The 22784-nt window shown below is 39.5% G+C and overlaps 1 protein-coding gene across 1 annotated transcript; it reads left to right on the forward strand.

The window, feature by feature from the left end:
- Positions 1–679: 679 nt before the first annotated feature.
- On the forward strand, positions 680–22317 carry YWHAQ (tyrosine 3-monooxygenase/tryptophan 5-monooxygenase activation protein, theta). Its single transcript, XM_010566684.1, has 5 exons — positions 680–1064; positions 16910–17033; positions 19556–19719; positions 20088–20183; positions 21244–22317. The coding sequence occupies exons 1-5, from the start codon at positions 771–773 to the stop codon at positions 21301–21303; spliced, it is 738 nt and encodes a 245-aa protein (XP_010564986.1). The 5' UTR covers positions 680–770; the 3' UTR covers positions 21304–22317.
- The last annotated feature ends 467 nt before the right edge of the window (positions 22318–22784 follow it).

Here is a 22784-nt window from a genome sequence, read left to right on the forward strand (position 1 = left end):
CGCTGCGAGGTCCCCTGGCCTCGCCGGCCCCGCGGAGCGCGGGTGCTCGAGGGAGGCGGGTCCCGGGCCCGCTCTGCCAGCCTGTTGGGTTTTAACCCCTTCCTTGCCTCCCCAGGAACGAGCTCGTCCCGCTTTTTTTTTTTTTTTTTTTCCCCGCTTGTCGCAGCTTTGGCACCCGCCTTTCTTCGGCTCTCACCTGCAGGGCTTGTGGCACACGGGGGGAAGGAAGGGCTTTGCGGCCAGCCCCCCCGGGCTTGGTGGTGGCTAGGTGTCCTTCTCCAGGTCCGTGTTTGACAGCATTTTAGTATGTTCACGTAAGGCAAGGAGGAAAAAGCGGGGTGAGGACAAAAAGTCCCCTCTGGTGGAAAACCAGTTATTTCCAGTGCTTGGTCTTAAGGCTGCTGTCCCTTGGCTAGCGCTGAGTATGCCTTCCCCAGTTGGGTTTCTAGGTCGCGGTTTCCCTAGGGGTGGACCCTTGAGACAAGTGCCTCTCCCCTTAGCCCTGCGTGGAAGGGCAGGATGCTGCAGTCTGTCTCTCCACAAGAAGCACCTGGAGATGGGAAAGGGGAGGCAAGGCTCACTGTGACCCTTGGGTTTTGGTAGGTTGTGAGGGGTGGCATAAGATTGTGTTCTGTGGTGTTTTATCCTAGCGTCATGATTACTGTCTTCTTTCCAGCAGGTATTGAGGTGCGTTCTCACATTGCTAGTGTGACATCCCCAGCTTCTCCTGCTTTTGCTACTATACTGCTCTTGCCCCGCTGCCAGCCACCATGGATAAGACCGAGTTGATCCAGAAAGCCAAGCTGGCTGAGCAAGCTGAGCGCTATGATGATATGGCCACCTGCATGAAGGCAGTAACTGAGCAAGGTGCCGAGCTGTCCAACGAGGAGCGCAACCTGCTCTCAGTGGCCTACAAGAACGTAGTGGGGGGGCGGCGCTCTGCCTGGAGGGTCATCTCTAGCATTGAGCAGAAGACAGACACCAGTGACAAGAAGATGCAGCTTATCAAGGACTATCGGGAGAAGGTGGAATCTGAGCTCAGGTCCATCTGCACCACTGTGCTGGTGAGTGTGAGCTTTCCTTTTTCTTCCATTCTTTTTAAAAGAAAGACAGTAGTCATGTGTGCTGCTGCACTGGGGGATAAGACTAGGAACTTGACTGGGGAATATCATGTAAAGTATTATGCTGGGGTAGGTGAAGTCAGTGCAGTAACTTCTACAACCGTTACGTGGGTTACTGTGAGGAGGAAGATCATCTGCACTGTGCTACAGGTCCCGTATGTGTAGAGGTATTTGAGGTACACGATCAATTTTGAGTGTGTATTTGGAGTACGTTTTAGGATGGAGTGATCCATAGGCAGCATTGTGCTACGTAATTGCAGAAATGCAGAGAATTTAGCCTTGTGCCTGTTTGTGCTGTGGATAGTAAGCTTATCTATTCATAAGATAAGCTGTAACAAGGAGAAAACCCCTTTATATCTTCAGATCAGAGCTAATAACCTGTTAAAAGCATTTGAAGTGCTTGGGTGTGCATTTCATTTATTCCTTGTGAAGAAAAATACCCTCAAGGGGTCTTTAAGGGACGTTTTGAGGATTTTTTAAATATAAAATATGATTTTATGAAGTAAGACATCTGTATTGAAGATGGGAAATAAAGATGTATAGAAATTGGCCTTGTCAGAGTCAAGCTGTCTTCTCAGGGGAATCTTTAAGATGAATTTGCAGTAATTATGGAATAATGTAAAACTAAGGTGTGAAGACTGGCATGACACCCCAGGCATGCATCAAAGCCTAGGAATACATTTTGGTACAAGCAGCGGAATTCCAGATGCTATCGATAGTGAAACTGTACTGTACTGTAGTGGGAGCTGAAGAGACGTGCATCAGCAGTGTGGAGGCTGCTGGACCTTATTCTGTGTGACCAGGGAGTTGTGGCTGCAGGAAGCTTCATGTGTGTAATGCAATAGTAATTGTGTGGCAGATAATCTTCAGAGGTTTATCTGCTCCTCTTAATTACTTTTTGTTGTTGTTGTTGTCTAGTTTTGCTAACATGAGAACAGGAAGAAGCAAGTCGATAAGGAAATAAACGATTTTGAGGTAAATGTATCCTAGATTGGTTTAGGAGACCTGAATTTAAAGCAGACAGGTTTGGAAGTAACTGAATTTTCTTAAGCGTTCTGGTTCACGTACAAGGGAGTACTTCATGCTTCCTTGCATGCTGCCACCTAGGGTTTTTTTGTTTTCTAAATCAGTCAATACGAGTTACCTTTGCTTGAAAATAATTCAGAAATTTATTAGCGTAATGAATCAGTTGAGTTAATTCCTTAACACATTTAAGAGGTCATGGTCTTCCAAAGCAGCTATTTCTACAGTTACAGGCATCATTAAGCTGTAGAACTTTCACTTTTGTGAAAATGATGTGACTTGTGTAGGGCACTGATTCCTATTTCCTGTGACAAGAGTTTCGCTAGAACCTGTGTGATGAGGTGCCAGCATTCATGCTGTTGTCACTTCTCTCGATCTCCTTTACTCAGTGCCCCACTTCAGAACTAACTTCTTGGGACCTCAACATAAAGCTCACTCTTCAGACTTCTTAATCTCCCTCTGTCCTTCTACCAAATCTAGTTCCTAAGAGAAGGTTATGCATAAAATCTCATACTGGTTGCTGTGCCATCGTGACAAGGAGCTCGTGTTTCCTTAGGGAGATTGAACATCTCTGAATAGTAAAGGTAGTGAGCTATTTCACGCAGTGTCTATGCTGAAATTATTTCAGTCACATCAAATGGCAGACAGCAGGTAGTCTGGTAGCCATGCTAACGCAAAGCTGATGTAGGGAAGGCAAGCCCTTCCTGTGCTAGCTGAATTTTTCCCTGCATTCTCGTCTTTCTTTGTTCTCAGCAATGGCCTGGTTGGCAACTCTTCTCTTCCCTTCTCACCTGGAAGGCAGCAGGAAGTAGTGAAGACCAAAACCTGTGTTCTGCCCTGCTGGCAAAGATGTGCCTTCCTTTGGTAGAAGGAGATGTCAGCTATCTACTGGAAGCCTTCTGATTTTTAGTCCTTCTTTGAGGGCCATGTGCAGTTACGTTCTGTTCTGCTTCTCTGCCTTTCCTCTTCTATCTACCGCTCCTTTGATCCATGAGTCAGCATCCAGGAGGTTGGAACTCACAATGTGCAGGCACTACAAAGGACCGGTTTCCTAAAGCTGAGCCACAAAGTAGTTTTAACTCCTCCTTCTTTGAATGATAATTTCTTCTTTACTATAGTAACTGCTTGTAGCTTTTTTAGATCTCTTAAGTTGAATCTCAGAGGTGCTTTTTTAATTCTAGGAAGTAGGAAGGCAGCTAAGCTGAAACAACTGCTGGCAAGTAGTATGGAAAGGTTGCTTGTCATCTGGAGTATTTGGATTTAACAAGGGTGGATGTATTGGGTGGAGTGTGACTGCTCTTAGTCATACTACTAACAGTTTTTTTTCAAAAGGCTTTTTTTGTTTTTTTGTTACTGGCATGGCATACCTTTTCAAAATGAAGTAGAACTGTTGTAGAAACCTTCATTTAGAAATACTTGTGCTAGCATTACAAAATACTGCTAATTTTTGATTAAAAAGGCAACAATGCTGAATCTGCAATAACTTCTTTTCCTCTAAAGAATGCTTCAAGCTAATTAGGTAAGGCATTGTTTCAGGGCATGGTTTGATAAGAAGCTTAAATTTAATCACCACTACAATACAAACATCCAAAATCATGTTGAGATATACATATAGATACATAAATAAAAAGAAACCTTTTACTAATTATTTAATTAATGTACAACCACCATCTGTGGTCACAGTAAGATATTCCATCTCATGCCAAGCAGTGAAGACATTTCTTTAACTGCCTGTCTTGCAAGTAGGAGTAGATGTGATTTGAACCCTTTTTAACTGTTAATTTTGTGACTGGTCTTGCAGGTGAGAGTGGCTCTTTAATGAAGAAATGGTATGACTTTGTCAAACAACTTGCACAAATGTTTTATTTGAAAGGTACGGTAGGAGGTTTTATTGAAGTCTCTGTACTGATTGACTAATTCTTTGGTAATGTAGAGAATTAATGTTGAATCATCCCTTATTAGTCAACTGTCTTGTCCTTGAATAAAGAAACAGGTTTGCAACTTAACTTTTTTCAATGTAAAGTTGAACTATGTTGTTTCATATACTCTGTGAGTGCAAAGTTCATGTTTCTTCATATTCTCTGAATGATTTCAAGGTGGGGATACTAGATAATGTAGAAGGGTTGGGTGCAGCAGTAACTTTCATGTGATTAGTGAAATAACATGTGAAACTTTGAAGATCGAATGTACGATATAAGACTAATGCTTTATTGTATATAGACCCTGCAGTTTAGTGACATCATATTTTCAAAAAATGTAACTTTTGAATTGGAACGTCTCTGGGGGAGCGGATCAAACTGCTGGGTTTTCTGAGATCCTCAATCCCAACTACTTGCCCATAGTTTAAAACTCTATGAAGACGCAATGGCTAAAATTATTAGGGCTTGGAAACAACTGTGTCTTGATGGTTACTTACTCCTAATGTCTCTAGCTGAAACTTAAAAGTTTTATTTTAATATGCTTTTAAGTTTTTTGCATAGAAAAGTTACATATATGACGCTTTTCAGTTGTTCCCAAACATGTGTTTTTACCATGTCCTCTGTAAGCAGTTGTACATTGCACTGTGTCAGGCCCATGTTGGCCAGTTGCTCTAGAAATGAGCAAGGGCATCATGAACTTTTAAAAATGGACCAACAGTAACATTACTTGTGCTGTTGATTCTTTTCTGTACCCTGCGACAGTGCCTGCAATGAAATAGTCTTGAGCTGTAGGTGTATCTTATTTGAGTTTTTACTTCTTAAGGTTGAGAGGATGCTTGTAAATGTTTGATCTTCTGTGAGATTGCAGTGTTAATTGTTGAAGGCATGTATTAGTGTGTTGCTCTTGCCAGCTCCCCTTTCCTTCCTTCCTTCCTTCTCACCCCCCACCAAGGTTGCAATGTTGTTACTACTTCTGCTTTGTGTGATTAAGAAACAATAAATGCTAATAAAAACAAGGGTAAAAGTCTATATCCACTTCTGATTTTTATCCATTTTGTTGATCTAGTTCTAAAATTAATCACTTAAAACAAAAATCCCCATGCTAGAAGGTAATGTTCAAAGTGGCGTTTTTCAACAGGACAAGTTCATAGCTTCATTGAAAATGAAGTTGGCATTTTCTTGCAGCAGCAAATAGATTCCTCATGTCAGCTAAAATATCTGATGTGAGATGATGAATAAGCTTTGACCATAGCCCTGTTTTTTTCCTACTGTTACCTTTGGCCTACAGAAAAGTGAAATTTAGATATTTTTTTTTTACACGTGCAGAAATTTTGCAGATTCAGTAGGTACCAGCTTGATGCTGATATGAACAATATGCTAGGGTTTCATGTCTTGTGACTCCTTTTTCTCTGCTTTCCTATTTTCAGTGAACAGCCAGAGTTTATACAGAAATACATAGTGTTGTAACAGTAAAACTCTGGCATCTGAGTAAAAGAATATTACAGTCTTTTGACACTGGGAACTATGCAGGATGCAGTTTTATTCTGGAGGTCAGGCTAACTAACCACCCAAGTTAATACTACTTTTGGACTTGAATTAGTTGTCCCGATAGTGGTTGGGACAGTGCTTCAAGTATTACTTTTTTGCCTTTTGTAAATTAAAGCAAATGTGATTGACTCATCCTTTTTAAGTAACTGACTGAAAGGACTAGCTACTTCATGACTCAAAGCCAGACCTTAGGTTGGGAACGTTACTTCTTGGCAAATCCAGAATTGTGGAGTGAATGTTAACTGAATGTTTTCATTTGGAATAACGGTCATCTTTTTGATGAAAGGTAATATATGGGGAGAGCGTTGATTCTCCTTTGTGTTCTTAGCATAACTTCCAGCAAATGTCAACACATTTGTGGTAAGAATTGTGGAACTTAATCTTTTCTAGTTTAATATGCTTGAAACTTAAATTCATGATCCAGACTTGCCTTACTTATAGTTGTACCTTCTTTTACTCAGTTTTTGCCCTTCATTAGAATCTGCTGCTGGAGTACTACACTTTTGTGCAAGGAAAACTAAATTCGTTTCTAAGAAAGGACTGACACTTGCAGAAACAAAGCGTAGAATGCACTGAGGTTCTTGAAGTGGCTGAAAACCCAACAAAGTTCAAGGAATTCTGATGGTAGCTGAGGCCTCCATCCCATGCAGTCATTGCTTTCCGCCCCTTACCCCTGCAACTGCATACTGAATTTCTAAAACATACAAGCAGGCTAGTGAAGGATACAGGATAAATGGTAGCAAGGTATTCTGCCTGAGGTTCTGAAAACTTGCGCCATTATGTTATTTGCATGTGCAGTGTCATTTCCTTTTTCAGAAGCTACTGGGGTGAGTTTAGGTCACTGATTTGATTTGCATGGATATCTCCATCTTGAGATAAAGCTGAGAATAGGGTTAACTTATGTCTGTTGAAAGTAAAAAAAGCTGAAGATCAATGGCTTGTCTGTTCTTAAAAGTTTAAGAAATGACTATGAGAGAATTGCACTTCTCTAAAGTCATAGCTCCTAACAGCTTTGAAAGGCTTGTCCTGAATGTTAACATCCTGTAAGAAGCAGGATGTGGAGTAATTGAAAATAAGAAATCATAATACTGATGCAGGTGACTAGCTGTTGAGAATGGGGCAGCCAAAGCCCCATCTATCTCCAGTGTCAAATCCATTTTTTAATGAGGTTAAGCTATAGATTAACTAACCTGGTTGTAGTCAAGGCTTTTAAAGCTTTGTCTATACAATACCTCAGTCCACTTGTACAGTTAGAATTATTAAATTTCCTGGAGGACATTTACTGGTTTGGTGGCCTTGAGAAAGTAGGATGTGCTCACTAAGTAGGACTGGACAAAAAAGACACAAATTCTAATTTTCTGCTAATGCAGTGAAGCTTTTAACAGATTTTTGTAAATCACTGTCATGCTCACCTGCTAGACAGTTGTCTTGCAGGCGTTTCTACTACCTTAGATACTAACATGATGGATGCCTTTTTGAAGTAAAACATAGAAGGCTCTATATCAGAAAGATAGAACTTGATGAGGAAGGAACACAGTCAAGCTTGAAGGTTATCAGCAGTTGATTTCTTTATGATGGCATAAATTGGGGTTTTTCAGCACATTATTAAAGCAGTAGATTTCTGTATGGGCCCAGAAGCTTGGTATTCTGTTTCCAGTAATGGGGGATATCTGCAGAGGAAGGTAGTGAGGAAAATGGGGGCGGGAGGAGGGCGCCGGTAACAATACATGGTTATGCTTTCTTTGTAAGTTTGGTAGGTGAAGATGTATGCTTGATTAATAAGTGTTTTCTTATTTGTGTAGATCTTAACCCTTTTTTAGTTTTATGCTCTTGGTTGTAGAGAATGATGGGCCTAGTGCCTCTAGATGTTACTTGCTGTTTGTGTTTAAGTGCTTTTGTACTTGACCATAAACTTGAAGCTAATTTTATCACAGACTAACTAGGTAAGGTAAGTAAGACTGTTCTTGAACACCGCATTTGTGGCACTTAATCCATATACCTCTACTAAGTTCACTGGCCTGACGTTTACAGGTTCCTCCTCATCCTTTCTGCTTCCCAGGATGCTGGAACCAACATCAGAATGCTCCAGCTGAGCATACAGCTGACTTGTAAGCTTGTAATTTGCTAATTCACTCTGTACATCTGAATAACAGTCCACATGAACTGGGCACTTAGACATAGGAGGCAGTAAAAATAATTTAAGTGCCAGGTTTCACATCCTGTGGTTCTATGCACCCACCAAAACATCAGATGTAAAGACCTATGAACTAGAAAGTCCTAAATTAGCTGTGATTTTGCTTGTGCCTTTCTCTTAATTTCTTAAAATAATCAAGGGTTTGATTTACCAGTTTCTAACATTGATAAAGGTTTATTCCTTGCTCTAGCAATCTTTATTCTGTCCCTTAATTTGTACGATCCATCCACTGAAGCAGCTGGATACAGGAGTCATGTTAGGCTCTGGAAATGGAGAACTTTCCATTTGCTCTGATAATACATATTCTAAATACACTACATACACTCTTATGAGACTGTCAGTCTGATATTTTCTGGATAAAATTTCTTCAGGAAGTTCTGTTCTGAAGTTGAATACATTTTGCAAAATTCTTGTAAGCAGAAATTGTTTTAAATGGAGGTAGGTAGCAGGGTCTTAACAATAAAGTCAAGGTTCGCTTGCTATTAGAAATTGTTATAGCAAGGTTATCTGAAATGTTGGCTTCTAGATTTTGTGACTTAAAGGTTAGACTTCATTGTTGTAGGTTTTCTCACTTGGGGAGTAACCAATTACTGGCACGCTTCTAATACACTGAATGAAATAATACATTGCTGGGTTTCCTTCAAGGTGAAGCTGGACAATGCAAAAGGCTCTTCCAGCTGCACTAAGCAATGAGAAGAAAGTGCATCTGTTTCTTTATCTTTCTGGATTTCAGTGATCACAAACCCCTGATCTAGGGCTCCGAAACAGAGAGCAGAACTGAAGCAAGTAAAGCTTTTAGGCCCTCCAGGGTTTATTTATTGTCATAAAAGGCTCAGGTACTTGCACAAGGGCAACATACCTTAAACCCATGTAACTCCTGTATGCTGTTGTTCATTCTGAGTATAGTTGGTCTAGATATATCTAAGTCAATCATTTAATCATACCTTATGGGCTTCTGTAGCTGCAGAGCACAGAAATATTTTTAAATGCAGATTTAGACTTTTTCTATCACATTATGGAAGATCCCAAATGGAGGATGCTGGAAGAAACTTTTAGGTAGTCAGGGTTCTGAAGGGAAGAACTTGATGACAGTAATGCATGTTTACCAAGAGGAAAATAACACTTGAAGTATTTTGAGGAATTAGCAATATGAAAAATGCAATCGTGGAAGAATGTTAGCATTAATTTGAGATAAATCTGTCTGATACCAAGAAAATTTTCCTGAAAGCTTTTGGCTGTGTTGTATGGCCATTGCTTCAGCAAAAATTTACAATTATTGAAAAGGGGTATGACTTTGGGTTTGTTTTTTTTTTTGAGACTCATTTCTACATTTGGCAGGGGGAAACTGGAAAACTTTAGGCTCTTCCATAAAAACTTGAGTAATTCTTTGACTTTCACTGGATTGTTGGTTTTGTCTGATGAAAATCTATAGAAAGGAGAACTTGCATTTCCACACACTTCTAGTTCCTGGCTTACATAGTTCTTTGGGGACCACAGAACTTTCTAATTTCTTGTTTTAGGAGAAATGTAAGCAGTGAATGTAAATGTTAGATGAAATTAATTTCAACCCCAGGTGGGAATAGTGTGGGCAGATATACTGCAGCTGAGGCTTCCAATGCATTTGTTAAGTGGGATTCCAGATACTTCGTTCAGGGCCAGTCCTAAATATTGACTGCCAGTTTTTAAAACTATGTAGACAAAGACTCAATCAAATGGAAAAGACAAATTAGGTCACACTCTCTGTTTCCGTGCCAGGTACATTTGTCTTTGCTTTTGACAGTGCTTTGTCAGGTCATCTTAAGGCCATGCCATTACTGGAAAGGCATACACGTATTTTCCTCAATATATAAACTGAAATACTAATGGTCTTAAGAGGTCTGTATGAAAACTATTTAATGTTCTCACAAAAGGAGTTGATGCATAGAGCCTGAATCCAGAAGGATGAAGAACTTGCTTCTGCTGAATTACACTTTTGAAAGTAAAGTGATCTTACTGTTGCAGCAGGGGACTCTCCCTTTCCTGTCAAGAAAACAAGGGCTGAATGTTAAAACACACCTAGGTTGCAGTGAGTCATACTGTGGACTTTGGAATGACTGATTATACTTGAAGTAGTCAAGAAGTCTTAATACCAGTTTACTAGATGATTAAAATAGGCAGTCATTTGTGAGTAGAAGCATTATTGAAAGGTCTGAGCCTATGCCAATCGTTTGTGCTGTCAAACACTTTGGAACATTTGATGTATTTAAGTTCATATTCAACAGTTATATTAAGGGAATATATTGGTCTGAGCTGCCTCACCAACTTCTTAGCTGTACTTCTTGACTGCAGCTAGGGTGGAAACCCTGTATGCTGTGCTTGTAGGTGGTTTTTCTCATTGGAGCTGGATGGACCTTCAGAAATACTTAAGACTGAAGAATTTCACCAAGTATTTTGCGTGCTGCAGCCCCAGCTGAATTTATGTAGTGTCACACACTTCGTGTGGTGTGCCTGTTGGATGCAAGCTGTTCATCTTCTAGATGGGACTGTGACATAGAATCCATGTTCAGGGTGGTGAGTTAACTTGCTAAAAAAACTGGTGTTGACATGCACTCTGCATGTGCATTATTTTTAAGGAACCTTGTCTCAAAATAGTTTTATTTTGAAACAGTTTATTCACTTGCCTGTGACCATTTGGTTCTGTGGGGTTTGGCCAATAAGTGTGCACTGTTATAGGCAAGTACAACGTTAAGTAATCAGAGTTACTTGCTGTCACCCATGTAACACGTGTTCTGGTGGCTAGCTTTGATACTCCTTAAAAAAAAAACCAACCCAAAAGTACTTTAAAGCTCAAAATGGGGAACATTCAGTGTAAACTCAGGAAGGGAAGGAACACCTGGGAAACAGCCATAAAACTCAATCTAGTCTCTGTAAGACCTGTGAAAATCAGTACTGTCTGCTGGCAGGTCTGACAAGCACTTGGACAGTAGAGAACTTCTGAGCAGTTGATTTGAAGTTCAAGCTGGTGTGTTTTGTTTTGTTTTTTTCTTCACCTCATTGAACTTTTTCCATCATGGGGTGAGGAGGAATGTAAAAAATTTTTATATTATATGCATTGATATTGATTAGTTTGTTCTTGTATCAAAAAAGAGTAATATCACTGGATATTTTTTTCTCTAGGTGTTTTTTGTGTCATGAGTTAAAGCCCAGCAGAGGACTTTGTCTTAAATTACTAAAACCTGCAAGTACAAATTACTTGCACAAACTGTTCTGATGTTTGCTTTTAAAGAATAGCATTTAAAATCATATGGCCAAAAGATGAAGATGGTGTTGGAATAAGGTGTTTTAAACAACTTGAAGTAAGATATATGGGCCTTAGACTCAAGAATATTGCTGAAAGAGTCTGACTTGAAAATCAAACTTTACATAGACTTTAGTCACAAAATTCTATGCCAGCAATTTTGGACATCGGCACACTCCTTCCTCCTTGCTAAAATGCAGCAACTTAATCAGTTTATATGTATGGGGGCAAACTTTTGGAGAGCGTTGCTGCATATGATGGTTGCTTTTACATTGACTTTTTTTTCCTTATGGTGGAGCAAAAGTAACAATATACTGTACTAAGTTGGTGAGAAGTGCAAATGGAAATGTAGATCAGTCTTTTAATAGCATAACATTAAATAACTTGGTGCTGGTGATGTGACCCAAACATGTCATGGGTGTTGACATCTGAGTGATGGTGGCATTGCAAATATTTTGAGTTACTTCAGTTTACCACATTGCGAACTTCTGTCGGTACCTAGGTACTTGATATCTTTAGTTTGCTTTGAAAATTGACCTTAAACGACTTGTGATCAGTAGACAATCTCTGGAGCTGACCTGGTTCATGTTCATCCTGTGGTATTTAATGGGTAAGTGTGAACAATGTATCTATTAGCTAATGGTATTGGAATATACGTAGAGACTTATGTATTTGCTTTTCTTATTGAAGTCCAAGTCTAAATGACTCTCAAAGGTCAATTTGGTATTCAAGATTATTTTTTTAATTCATCTTTGCTGTCAAGATTCTTTATAGCTAAATATGTGGGAAGACAGAACAGCACAGATCAGATAGTGGTGGTATTTTTCTGCCACTTGAACCTACCACACAGTTAAATTGTATTAAAAGTATTTAGTGTACACTGTGGTTGAACTTGATGACTCAATCAGGCCTGCCTTTTAAAACAGGCTTAGATGGGGGAGGTTGGTGGGATTTTCTGTTTGGATGTCAGCTTTTAAAAGAAGGGGCTGTCTTGAAAACAGGTAACAGAAAGCATGTGGAGTGGGACTGGTGCATGAATTCCAGGGGAAGCGTGCATGGTGTATGTAAGGAGAGGCTGGCTGGATGCACATACAACAAATAATTATGAAGGAGCTGTGTCTTCAGGGAGCTTCTTTGTCTGTATCAGGCACTTCAAGTAAAGATATGGCTGGCATATTCCTTTAGGGCTTGCTTTTCATAAAGCTGAAATAATGGGGAAGTGATGAGAGCAGATGAATTAAGCTTAATGTTTCTGGCTCAGGTTAATTGCAGTGGTCTGATACTACAAGGGCATGTTTAACCCTTGTTCCTGCTTAAGCAGAGGGGAAAAGAGACTAAGAAAGGACAGTTACTCAGCTGGGAAAGAACCGGAGAAGGATCCAAAAAGGCAATTGAAATGTACCTTTCTCTCGGCATGTAAAGGAATAAGTCTGCCAATGGAGAGAAAAATAAAAGAAATAAATTTCAGCTTTAAAGGGGGAAGAAATGGATTGTTGCCAGGCTCCTAGCCTGCTCCCCATGGCTCCTTCATGCAGCTGCAGATCTGTTCCAGGGACTGGTAGCCCTTTGTTGCTGGCATCTCTTTAATAAATAAATAAGCCTGCCTTCTGTAGGAGGGGAAAAGAATATGAGAATATGGTGCTATTAGGATGGCAAGAGTGTTAGCACACTGTGAAGGTAGAAATAAATTGAGATGGATGAGCAACACTAATGAGAAGTGGGGTGGGAAATCCTGTCATGCTACGGGAGGACCAGCGCGCCACTTGAGAATAATGTATTGGTGTGGGGGAAGTAGCAGAGACCAACCACAAGCTGTCCGAGTGCAAACCTATTCTAATGCAACCACACCAGGACATGAAGGGTCTGGCTTGAGGATAGAGTTTTGTTTCCTGTGTCTTCTTACTGGTGGTGGTTCTGAGAGTCCCTCACCAACAGGGCAGGCCTTGAGCTCAAACATCATGTGGCTTTTCATGGCAGCGTCTGAGTGAGGCATGTGTGACATTGTAGAGCATGTAACTGCTGGTTGTTCAGGTCTTGGTTTAGAAGGTAATAAGAACAGTTGCAGTTCTTAATGATGATGGCAACTATATTTTGATACATAACTTTCTCTAACAAAAAAAAAAGTGATGGGCATGTTTGCTGTATGTGAACGTGGATGGCAGTCTACTGTATTGGCTGACTTCATCACAGAATCATACCTGTGGCAGTGCCTGCCTCTCTTCAGGTAAAATTTATCGTAATAGATTTTGAGGTTGGCTGTGGTCTGCTTCATTGCTCAGGTTGCCTGTATTCATTTTACTATCAGCTGATGTTTAAAATGAGGGTTTCTGGCTGATTGCTCTCTGATGGAAAGGTAGAAAAGCCCAAGTGGGGAAAGATAGAGAACAGATGTAGGAAATATTGAGTTTTCCTGGCTATTACTGACTCACAAGAGTGTAAAGTAAATAATATAGCTTATTGTGCTGTCTACTCTCACTGCCCTGCCAACATTTTGTCTGTTAGAGGGAGGGTAAGATGCCTTCCAAGAAAATATGATGATGTCCTGACATGAATGGCTCACTAAGTGTACCAAATACATTAATGATTTGAAAGATAACATCTGGATAGATAAATAATTAGCTTTACTCAACGTCTGTTTGTATTCTGTTCTATCCTACATGATTCATAAATGAGATCTTGTTCCATTTAAGACTATTAAAAAACCAAAACCAGATACATAAAGTCCAGAACGAGGATGTTCCACCCTAGCTGATAGAGGCACAGATCTCTCCCTTACCATGCACTGTGGTAAGGATTAGGAGGCCCTCAAGACGAACTGGGAGTGGGAGCTGCTGACTAGGCAGTTCAGCTCCTCCAACTGAGGACAGCCTAGGAAATAAAGCACTGTATGTAACCCGCTCTTTGCTGTCTGAAAAACTGCAGTTCACTCCCAGCATCCACTTTTTTCTCTCAGTTTCTCAGAAATCTGCACAGAACCACTGTTTTTCAAACCTGCATAGTGGAGGCAGCGCTTTCAGAATGCACTGCCATACAGGCTGCAGCACTACACGTTTGCGGTAGGACTGGGGCCATGGCAGAATCCTTCTGTGCTCCTGGAAGAAGCGTGTGGCCTACCCCATCTGAAAAAAAAAAAAAAAAGTGGGCATAATGCTCTAAGGAATGTAGGTTTGAGGCTCAGTTTAAATTAGATACGCTAAAGCTCTCCTGTAAACATTATTTAGTGTACACTAGATTAGTTAGTATTTTTAAGTTATAACCAAGCCACATCAGTTATGCATGGTACTCTACTGCTAGAGCTACCTTCCAAAGACAGACTTTTGTGAGAAGATCAGTAATATTTTTTGTGTGCTAAGTTTACAATAAATCTTTAGGGTTTGGAAGGCAAAACCTAAACAATTCCCTTGTTGATGTAGTTGTAACATCTTGAGAAGTTTTATTTCAGCATTTAAAAGAAAAATCAGAGATGAAGTTATGTCAAATATCTGGTTTAAAATCCCATACAACATATCTTTCTTGGTTGTCTGGTCAGTGCTCCTTAGACTATGGCATAGTTTTTTCAGATCTAGTCTGAGCACATGGATAAATCACATCTCTGCTGCTTAATGCAGTCCCTACCTTAGGATGATCTTTAAAGGCTGGTAGTTACTCTTTGATCGTGACTGATTTAAGGAACCTTTTTAAAAGTAGGTGTATTACACGTAAGCTTTCATCATTCTGGGCAGTTTCTTGTAAAAATCAAACTTCTGTGTTAAACTTGAGGTTACTGCATTGTTGTCTCTGAGACTTTGAAACTGGTTTGTGTAGTGTTGTGCTTTTATGGCTGGTATTGACATCTGTCATAGGAGAAAAGCATCAAGAAAACATTGAGCCAAAATGTGAAGTTTTTCTCATTGCAGAAACCTGTAGGGTAGGAATAACTCATTTTAATACGGGGGATGTCTCATGCAAAATAACAGTATTAATATGAGGTTGTATTACCCATCTGCCTACTATGTCTTAACTGTTGTTTTGAAACATACCTAAGGTTTTGCTGCTTTTTCCATAACACCAGTGAGGTGTACCGTTCAACATGCTTGCTCGAGCCCTTGCATACTTCACTGTGTTAAACTGTTATACAAATTCCCCACTTATCCCTGTGCCATACTAGCCAGTGTCTAGTCTTTGGCAGTGGTTTTCTAGCCTTACAGAAAGCCTTAAAAATGTCTGTTTCTGATCTGGTAAGTGGAAGGGTATGTCAGGCTCAGTATCATCTTACCCTCCTGCTGTTTTCTCTAGAGTGGTAATAAGAGCACTTGCAACTCTTTACTGTTTCTTAATGCCTTGGTAGGGGGATCTCTGAAGGGAGCTTGTCTGTGGAGCTATATGCAATATTACATCCGTGGTAAGCACACTGCGTGGACACAAAGATGTTTTTTTCACCCAGTTGGAAGTACCCTACTACACGTGTTGATTTAAAATAATTGCCAACACCTCAAATGGAATTGGAATGAGTATGTGCTTTCAGCAGGATTGCTCTGCTACTGTTGATTATTAAAGGAAGTAATAATGGTATGGTCGCATGCTAGGGAGTAGGTTTGTGTCTCAAATTAGCTCATTTTGATTATAGTGCTACAGTTGCTAATTAAAATGCTCCTGGTTTTTGCCTTGAAAGCGTACAGTTCCTTAAACATTTTCTTTGTAGCTGTTTCATGAATTTGGATATATGTTCCTGTAACAAAAATCTTACTTAACTAACCACAGTTTGCAAGCTTTGTGGAAACTTTCTGCTGCTTTTATGACCTGTTTATTTTCCAAGTAACTGGATGCAGATCTTTATCACTTAAATTCTTAGTGTAAAGTTGCTCTGAGTATTGTGGGATTTTCCCTGAGTCTATTAGAGCTTATTTGCATCTTTTGTCAACTCCAGAGAAGATGGGTTGGTTGTGGCAATGAGTTGGGTAAAATTGCCAGGTCTCAGGGACAAGGAGGTGAGCCAGAAACTGTTTTCCTCCTCATCAGTTCTCTGAAGTACCCCCTTCACTGGGGAAAAATCCTGTGCCTCTTCTCTCCTTCACCTTCACCCCTGCCTTGGAAGGGCTAGGAGGCCTTGTAGCCTTGGAGAGAGACTTATCTCCTCTTGCTGGAGGCTTGTAAACCTTTCCCTGTCCCTCTGGCTATCAGATAGGAGAGCTGTGAGCCAAGGGAGCAACCTTAGCAGCAGTTCAGGGTGTGCTAGAGCACTAGATAGCTCTTCCCGTTCCCGGCAGCAGCAGGGCAGACATGAAGGATGCCTCCCCGCTGTGCTGGAGGCTGGCTACCGAATAGATGGGTGTGAATCCTTGGTGCTCTCTGGTAGGTGGGCTGGAGATTCCTTATCACAAGTCTCATGAATGCAATTTATAAAAAAAATTAGCAGAGTTGTTTTTCTTACTTTTTTTTTTCCTGTGAAGTGGGAATAAGTTCTTATTTATAAATAGCTTTGAAACTTTCTGCATAGTGTTTCATTTTTCCAGTAAAAGCTTACTCATTTGCAACAACATTTCTGAAATGAGAAGTGCATATCCTGAAAGTAAACTCGGTCCTGAAACTATATGCCACTAAACCATTTCTTGTTACTTTTTCTGCAGTATGATCAGATGATGACTGGTCATTTTAATGTACTCTCTAGCTTTGTGCCTTTACACAGGTTGTTTAAATGAGTGTGCCTCTATCTAAAATGCCCTTAAAACTCCTTTTTTCCTTGTAGCAAACATTTGAGTCCATCCGGACTTTCTGGAGAGACGAAAAATAGATTGAACTTAGTTGCAACAGTGTATGTAATATGTCGTTGTCTTTTTTGTTGTTTCAGGAGCTGTTGGACAAATATTTAATAGCTAATGCAACTAATCCAGAGAGCAAGGTGTTCTACCTGAAGATGAAGGGAGACTACTTCCGATACCTTGCTGAAGTTGCCTGTGGTGATGACAGAAAACGTAAGTACCTTGTGGTCTTTGGGTCTTTGATAGCTAATGAACTTCAGGTTTGGGCCATGGGTGAGAACAGTAAATGAAGTACACATGCCCGTATCTTACTCTGAATTCATGTGAGTTAGATGAGTGGGAACAACTACGTTTCTGTTGGAAATCTCCAGTGTTTACGCAGAGAGTAAAATTCTGAATAGACCTTAAGCATAGTAGGCTAGGGAATTTTAGCTGGTATTCCTGCCATCTATCCTAAATTTCTGGATAGATGTTCCATAATGCTTATTCAGAGCTTCTGGAGAACAAGTTAGGTGAAGGTCTGCTAACATATTTAATGTTGTTTGTTTGTATTTATTTACTAAAATAAAGTTGGTGAGGAAGAGTAAACAGGTTTCTGCAACATTTTTTACTCCATGATGGAGTTCTGTTGATCTGTAAGTTTTAATCATTTCAGTGTGAAGCAGGCTTCATTGTAGTCACCTAAGGTTATAAAGAAGCAACAAAATTACTAGGTCGGTAAACTATCCAAAAAAGTGTGAGCTGCGCTCTGAAACGGTTGATGTTCACGGGGATAATACTGTCCCTGTAATTTTAGTTTGCCATTTTGGATCCAGCAGAAAAGGCCTGGAAAACTTCACAGCTGGTACTGTCACTTGATACTGGGCATCCTGAGAATGTAGAACATTCCTTGAAGTTAGAAGATGTGCATAGGTGGTTGTAAGTAACTCAGGATGCTCTTCTGGGGAGGATTTTAACTCTCTATTCAGAGGATGTATTGAATTAAGTGTTAGAACTGTCTTGCAAGGTGCCCAGATACTGTTGTGATGTTAAAAACTCTTGGTATGGCATAAGCTAGTGATACGTTTCTACATAACAAACTAAAATTAGTCCTGCAATGATGCTGTGACACAGAAAGGAGTGTGTTGGAGTGGGCAGAGTGCTGAAGTGACTGTCCCTTTGGGTTGGGCATTGTAGGCATCTGACAGCGTTGGCTATTTTAAACCGATTGAATTGCAAAGTAGGAGGACAGAGCTGATTTGTCATTTAAATAAAGGCTTTGTTAGCCTCCTTGTATTGTAGGAGCCTTTAAGTTGAAAGATGAAAATACACAAAATAGAGTAAAAGACTTTGCATTAATGAGTTGCATTCAGAAATTCTTAACCCTTTGCCTGATTCGAATGACAACAGCAGGTCCAAGTGTAGCAGAGACAACTTGTCTTTGGTTTTCACAAAGATAATCTGATTTATATTTTGTCTCAAGCAACAGTTACAAATCTGTGGGCTTGACTCAGCAGAGAAATAGCAGTTTATCTTGGCTAAAAAGACTGCATTTAAAGTGATATGCGTGCTGATATGGGTGTTTACTGTAAAAGAGGGACTGATTGATAAACTTATTAGCAGATCTTGGTGTTTTGCGGGGAAGTTACAGCTTATATGTATCACCATGCATACATTTTGTGCTTGGCTCCTTGCAAACTTCTAGGAGTTTTACTTGAAGCTTTTCTGATGTTCCACCTCTAAACATCTGTTTATTTTCTCAGTTTCAAATATATTTTATGTACTTATAAGCTAACTTATTTCCTGCATTTGCTAGGTTTCTTGCCTTTTTTCACCTGTTCTCAACAAATGAATAGTCCATTAGCACTCATTACAGTGTGAGTACTGAAAAACCCAAGTCTGTGTTGTGACTCTTTTGAATACTTAACAGATTTTACTTACCAAACTCTTTTTTTCCCAGCCCTTTCTAGAGCAATTATGGTGTTAGCTCCCTCAGAGAGCTCTATTCTGAGCTCTGACAATGGCCTTTCTTTTCATGCAGTCTCCTTCCATTCTGCAGGCATGTTTAGGGTAGCTGTTGGCCCTTTGGTTGTCTACTGGAAGAGAATCTGGAATAGACTATATGTCACACTCTTAAAGTACTCACTCTGGTCTGGTAACCTCTTTTCTCTGTGGTATTTCTCCCAGTTATTTTGGGCATGACCTTGTGTTTTTTTATATTGACCTATCTACGCCCAATTTTTGGAGGCAGACTTTCAGTTTTTCAGGAACATGCAGTACATGCCTTCCAAACTTCCTCAAGAAGCAGTAGGGCTGTACAGACAGTAAGTAGCCTTCTTTACTCTGCATACCCAACTCACAGGAGCATGTCTGTTCTGTGCAAGGAATGAAGCAGGAGTTCTGTAGAAAAAGTAATGCACAGATATTTTTTTTTTGTACCTGAAGTATCAAAGGCCATTGAGGCAATACAGTCATCTTGGATGTTTGTATTTACTAATTTTTGCGTGTTTATCTGTCTTTTGAATACCTTTGCTCTGTAGTAGCTTAATTAGCTCCCTGTGTTTTGTCAGTGGGGCAGCTGTACTTTAAAATGGGTTTAAAATAGTTGCCTTGATTAAAGTGCAGTGTTTTGCTAAGAGTGGGCTTAAATAGAGGACTGTTCAGTCTCCTACTAATGGAGTACTTTAGGTAGTCATAGCTTATTTAAAAAAAAAAAGGACCCAAAAAACCCTTAATGTTTCTCATTCTTTTAACAGAAACAATAGAAAACTCACAGGGAGCTTACCAGGAGGCATTTGATATCAGCAAGAAGGAGATGCAGCCAACACATCCAATTCGCTTGGGTCTAGCTCTTAACTTCTCTGTATTTTATTATGAGATTCTCAACAATCCTGAGCTTGCCTGCACACTGGCAAAGACAGTAAGTTACTTCTTTCTTCTGTATGCCTGCAGGGACAGTAGAAGAGAGTTTATGCTTAAAATAACGTGAATGATTATTTCCTAGAGTTTATGCAGGAAATGATCCTATTTAATGTATCTGGTTTCCAAGCTCATATTGTTAGTGGGATTAAAGGGACACAAGTGGGCTGTATTTACAATGTGACTTAAATTTTCAGCAACATGGCAAGTTTTTATTATGCCTTTATTATGCTTCTGTTTCAAACAAAGCAATTCAGGACATTAACTTCCAATGTAACTTTTTTTTAAGCTACCATTACTGATAGGTTTAGCTTCTGGTTGTTTAATGATCAGTTAATAGAAAGACTAAAGACAGTTTAATTATTCCAGGCGTTTGATGAGGCTATTGCAGAACTTGATACACTGAACGAAGACTCATACAAAGACAGTACTCTCATCATGCAGTTGCTTAGAGACAACCTAACAGTAAGTTGCCTTTTTATGTGCTATCTGGTTCTGTAACCATGTATTTGCTTAGTAGGACTGAATTTGTGATGAAACAAAACCCTTTCGCTCTAGCACAAAAACATAGCACTGATTTGGGCTGTTTACCCTACTATACCTTTTCATAATTTAGTTTGAATATAGTGTAAGTTGATGTCAGCAACTTCATGCTGTGTAATCTAGAATAACAGCTTGGATAGCTCACATTCTTCGTTGTTTGATGGCCTTTTCAGTGGAGGGGGAGAAGGTGCATTCAGCTAACAACATACAAGATGGGACAAGGAGTCAAAAAATAGTAGTCTGTGATCTGTCAGGGATTCTTAATCAAGCTTTTTGATGACTACCTCAGAAACAAAATGTCTTTCCTGTTGTATTTCCAGTGCAGCTTGCTTTATTCATTTTACTGATTTTCATTTAAAAGATCCAGAATTTCAATGTATTAAGAATAAAATCAGTTGATGTTTGAGTACGTATTATAATGATTAACCATTTAAGAAAAGTGCCTAATGGAACCACTAGGTTCTATTAAAATATGTAACTAAGGCAATTTTTTAGGGAATATCCTCTCTGCATTTCACTGCATTTAAAATTACAGCAACATTTATTATTTTGCAATACGACTTCAGTAGGAAAATCTTTTTTATTAGCACTGTAAAATGCTTAGCTTCAATAACCAAAATGGCAATCTTCACTTTCAGGATTCAGACCGCTGCTTTTGAAATTGATGTTGCTCTTGAAGCTACCATTCAGACTTGTTGAATGATCTAGGATCAATGGCATAACTTGCTATTAAGCACAAAAGCCTGGATCTGTTCAGAACACTGCTCTGCCTCTAATACCTGAGGTGCATAGCTAGTTGTGCCCTGTGCATGGGGAACGATTTCCAATTACCTCTCTCCAAGCAAGTATACTTCTGTGCACTGGTACTTCGTAGACATCCTTAAGTCTAATTCATTGTCATTTCTATACAGTCAATAATTGTCCCTCTTTGGAAGTAAAGCTCTGCGTCTGAAAGCTGACACTGTTTTTCTTTTCTTTCTAGTTATGGACATCAGACAGTGCAGGAGAAGAATGTGATGCTGCAGAAGGTGCAGAAAACTAAACTGCACGTGGGGTGTCATTCTCCCTTTCCTTCTCAAGAAACCTTTTTACACGTCTCCATTCCTTATAGCTCCACTTGGATTTCCTATAGCAAAGAAAACCCATCCATGTGTACGGAAATCAATTTATAGTCTTTTCACACTGCAGCTTTGGGAAAACTCCATTCCTTGATTTGTGTTTGTCCTGGCCTTCCTGGTGTGCGGTTACTGCTGTAGAAAAGTATTAATAGCTTCATTTCATATAAACATAAGTAACTTCCAAACACTTATGTAGCGGACTAAAGTGTACCTGGTATTTAAAAAGAAATCTGAACCAGTTCCTGCCAGTTGACTGTGTTTTGTATTACAGTAAGATATGAAAATGTAGTTAATTGCAACTAAAGAGTGTTCCACATAGCTTTTAATTCTCCACATTCCCTTCTTATTCTGCAGGGTTTCCTTTCCATAATTGACTTTCACATGCTACTGTGTATCCTTTTCAGTAGGAATATGGAAGTATTGGGCCAGATCAAGTTGAGCATTTCTAGTTTGGAAAATGACAAATTGACTTGCTTCCTGTATCATGTAATACAGAAGCTTGTGTGTTCGAAAACAGGGGCTTCTCTTAATCTTCAGTTGCTGCTGTTTAAGTTGATATCCCTTCCCAATAAAAGTTCACTTACACTCCTGCCTTTGTAGTTCTGGTATTCACTTTACTATGTATTAGAAGCAGCATGTTACTGCCGGAGTACAGGCAGTGCTTTTTGGCAGACTAAAGTGCATGTCATTTCTTAATACACTGGAATGGGAAAACCAATTGAAGTTCACATGTCCAAGTATAAAATTTAGTACTTTTCCATGCAGGTTTGTGCACATGTGAGAAGGTGTCAAGTTTGTCCAGTGATTGTTATTTAGAGAGTTTGGACCACTATTGTGTGTTGCTAATCATTGACTGTAGTCCCAAAAAAGCCTTGTGAAAATGTTATGCCCTCTGTAACAGCAAAGTAACATTAAATAAAATTACATTTTATAAACCACTTACTGTTGACTTGTAACAATTCCATGTAATCACTTAAGGGCTAAACTTAAATGTAAGTATCTTGTGCTAGAAGTATCTTTCTCAAATTTAGTGCATACTTTTAAAAAGTCTGCTCTTAAATGAACTCATTTTATGAAAATATCCTGCATAACTTTTCACAGTTAACCTGACATGTGGACTTCTTAATAACTAAATCCACTTGAGCTAATGGCTTCACCTTAATAATGACCTAAGAAAAAATAGCCAATTTCTTGGTATTCTTCCATGGCATGCAAATCTTCTCATCTAAATTATGCATTTTTTTATAATTGCTTGAAATTCTCTGATCTGTTCTCCTGTTGTGTTTTTTTCACTGATGGTCATCGTTATTATTACAGTGTTCCAGCTACACTTGTAGTAATGCAGAGGAATTTGTCCTGCTCTAGAACAGTAGTTCGTGTGCTGCCACATCATAATATGCTTTCT

This window comes from Haliaeetus leucocephalus, unplaced genomic scaffold (genome assembly GCF_000737465.1).
Source record: "Haliaeetus leucocephalus isolate CR32 unplaced genomic scaffold, Haliaeetus_leucocephalus-4.0 Scaffold217, whole genome shotgun sequence".
Taxonomy (NCBI): Eukaryota; Metazoa; Chordata; class Aves; order Accipitriformes; family Accipitridae; genus Haliaeetus; species Haliaeetus leucocephalus.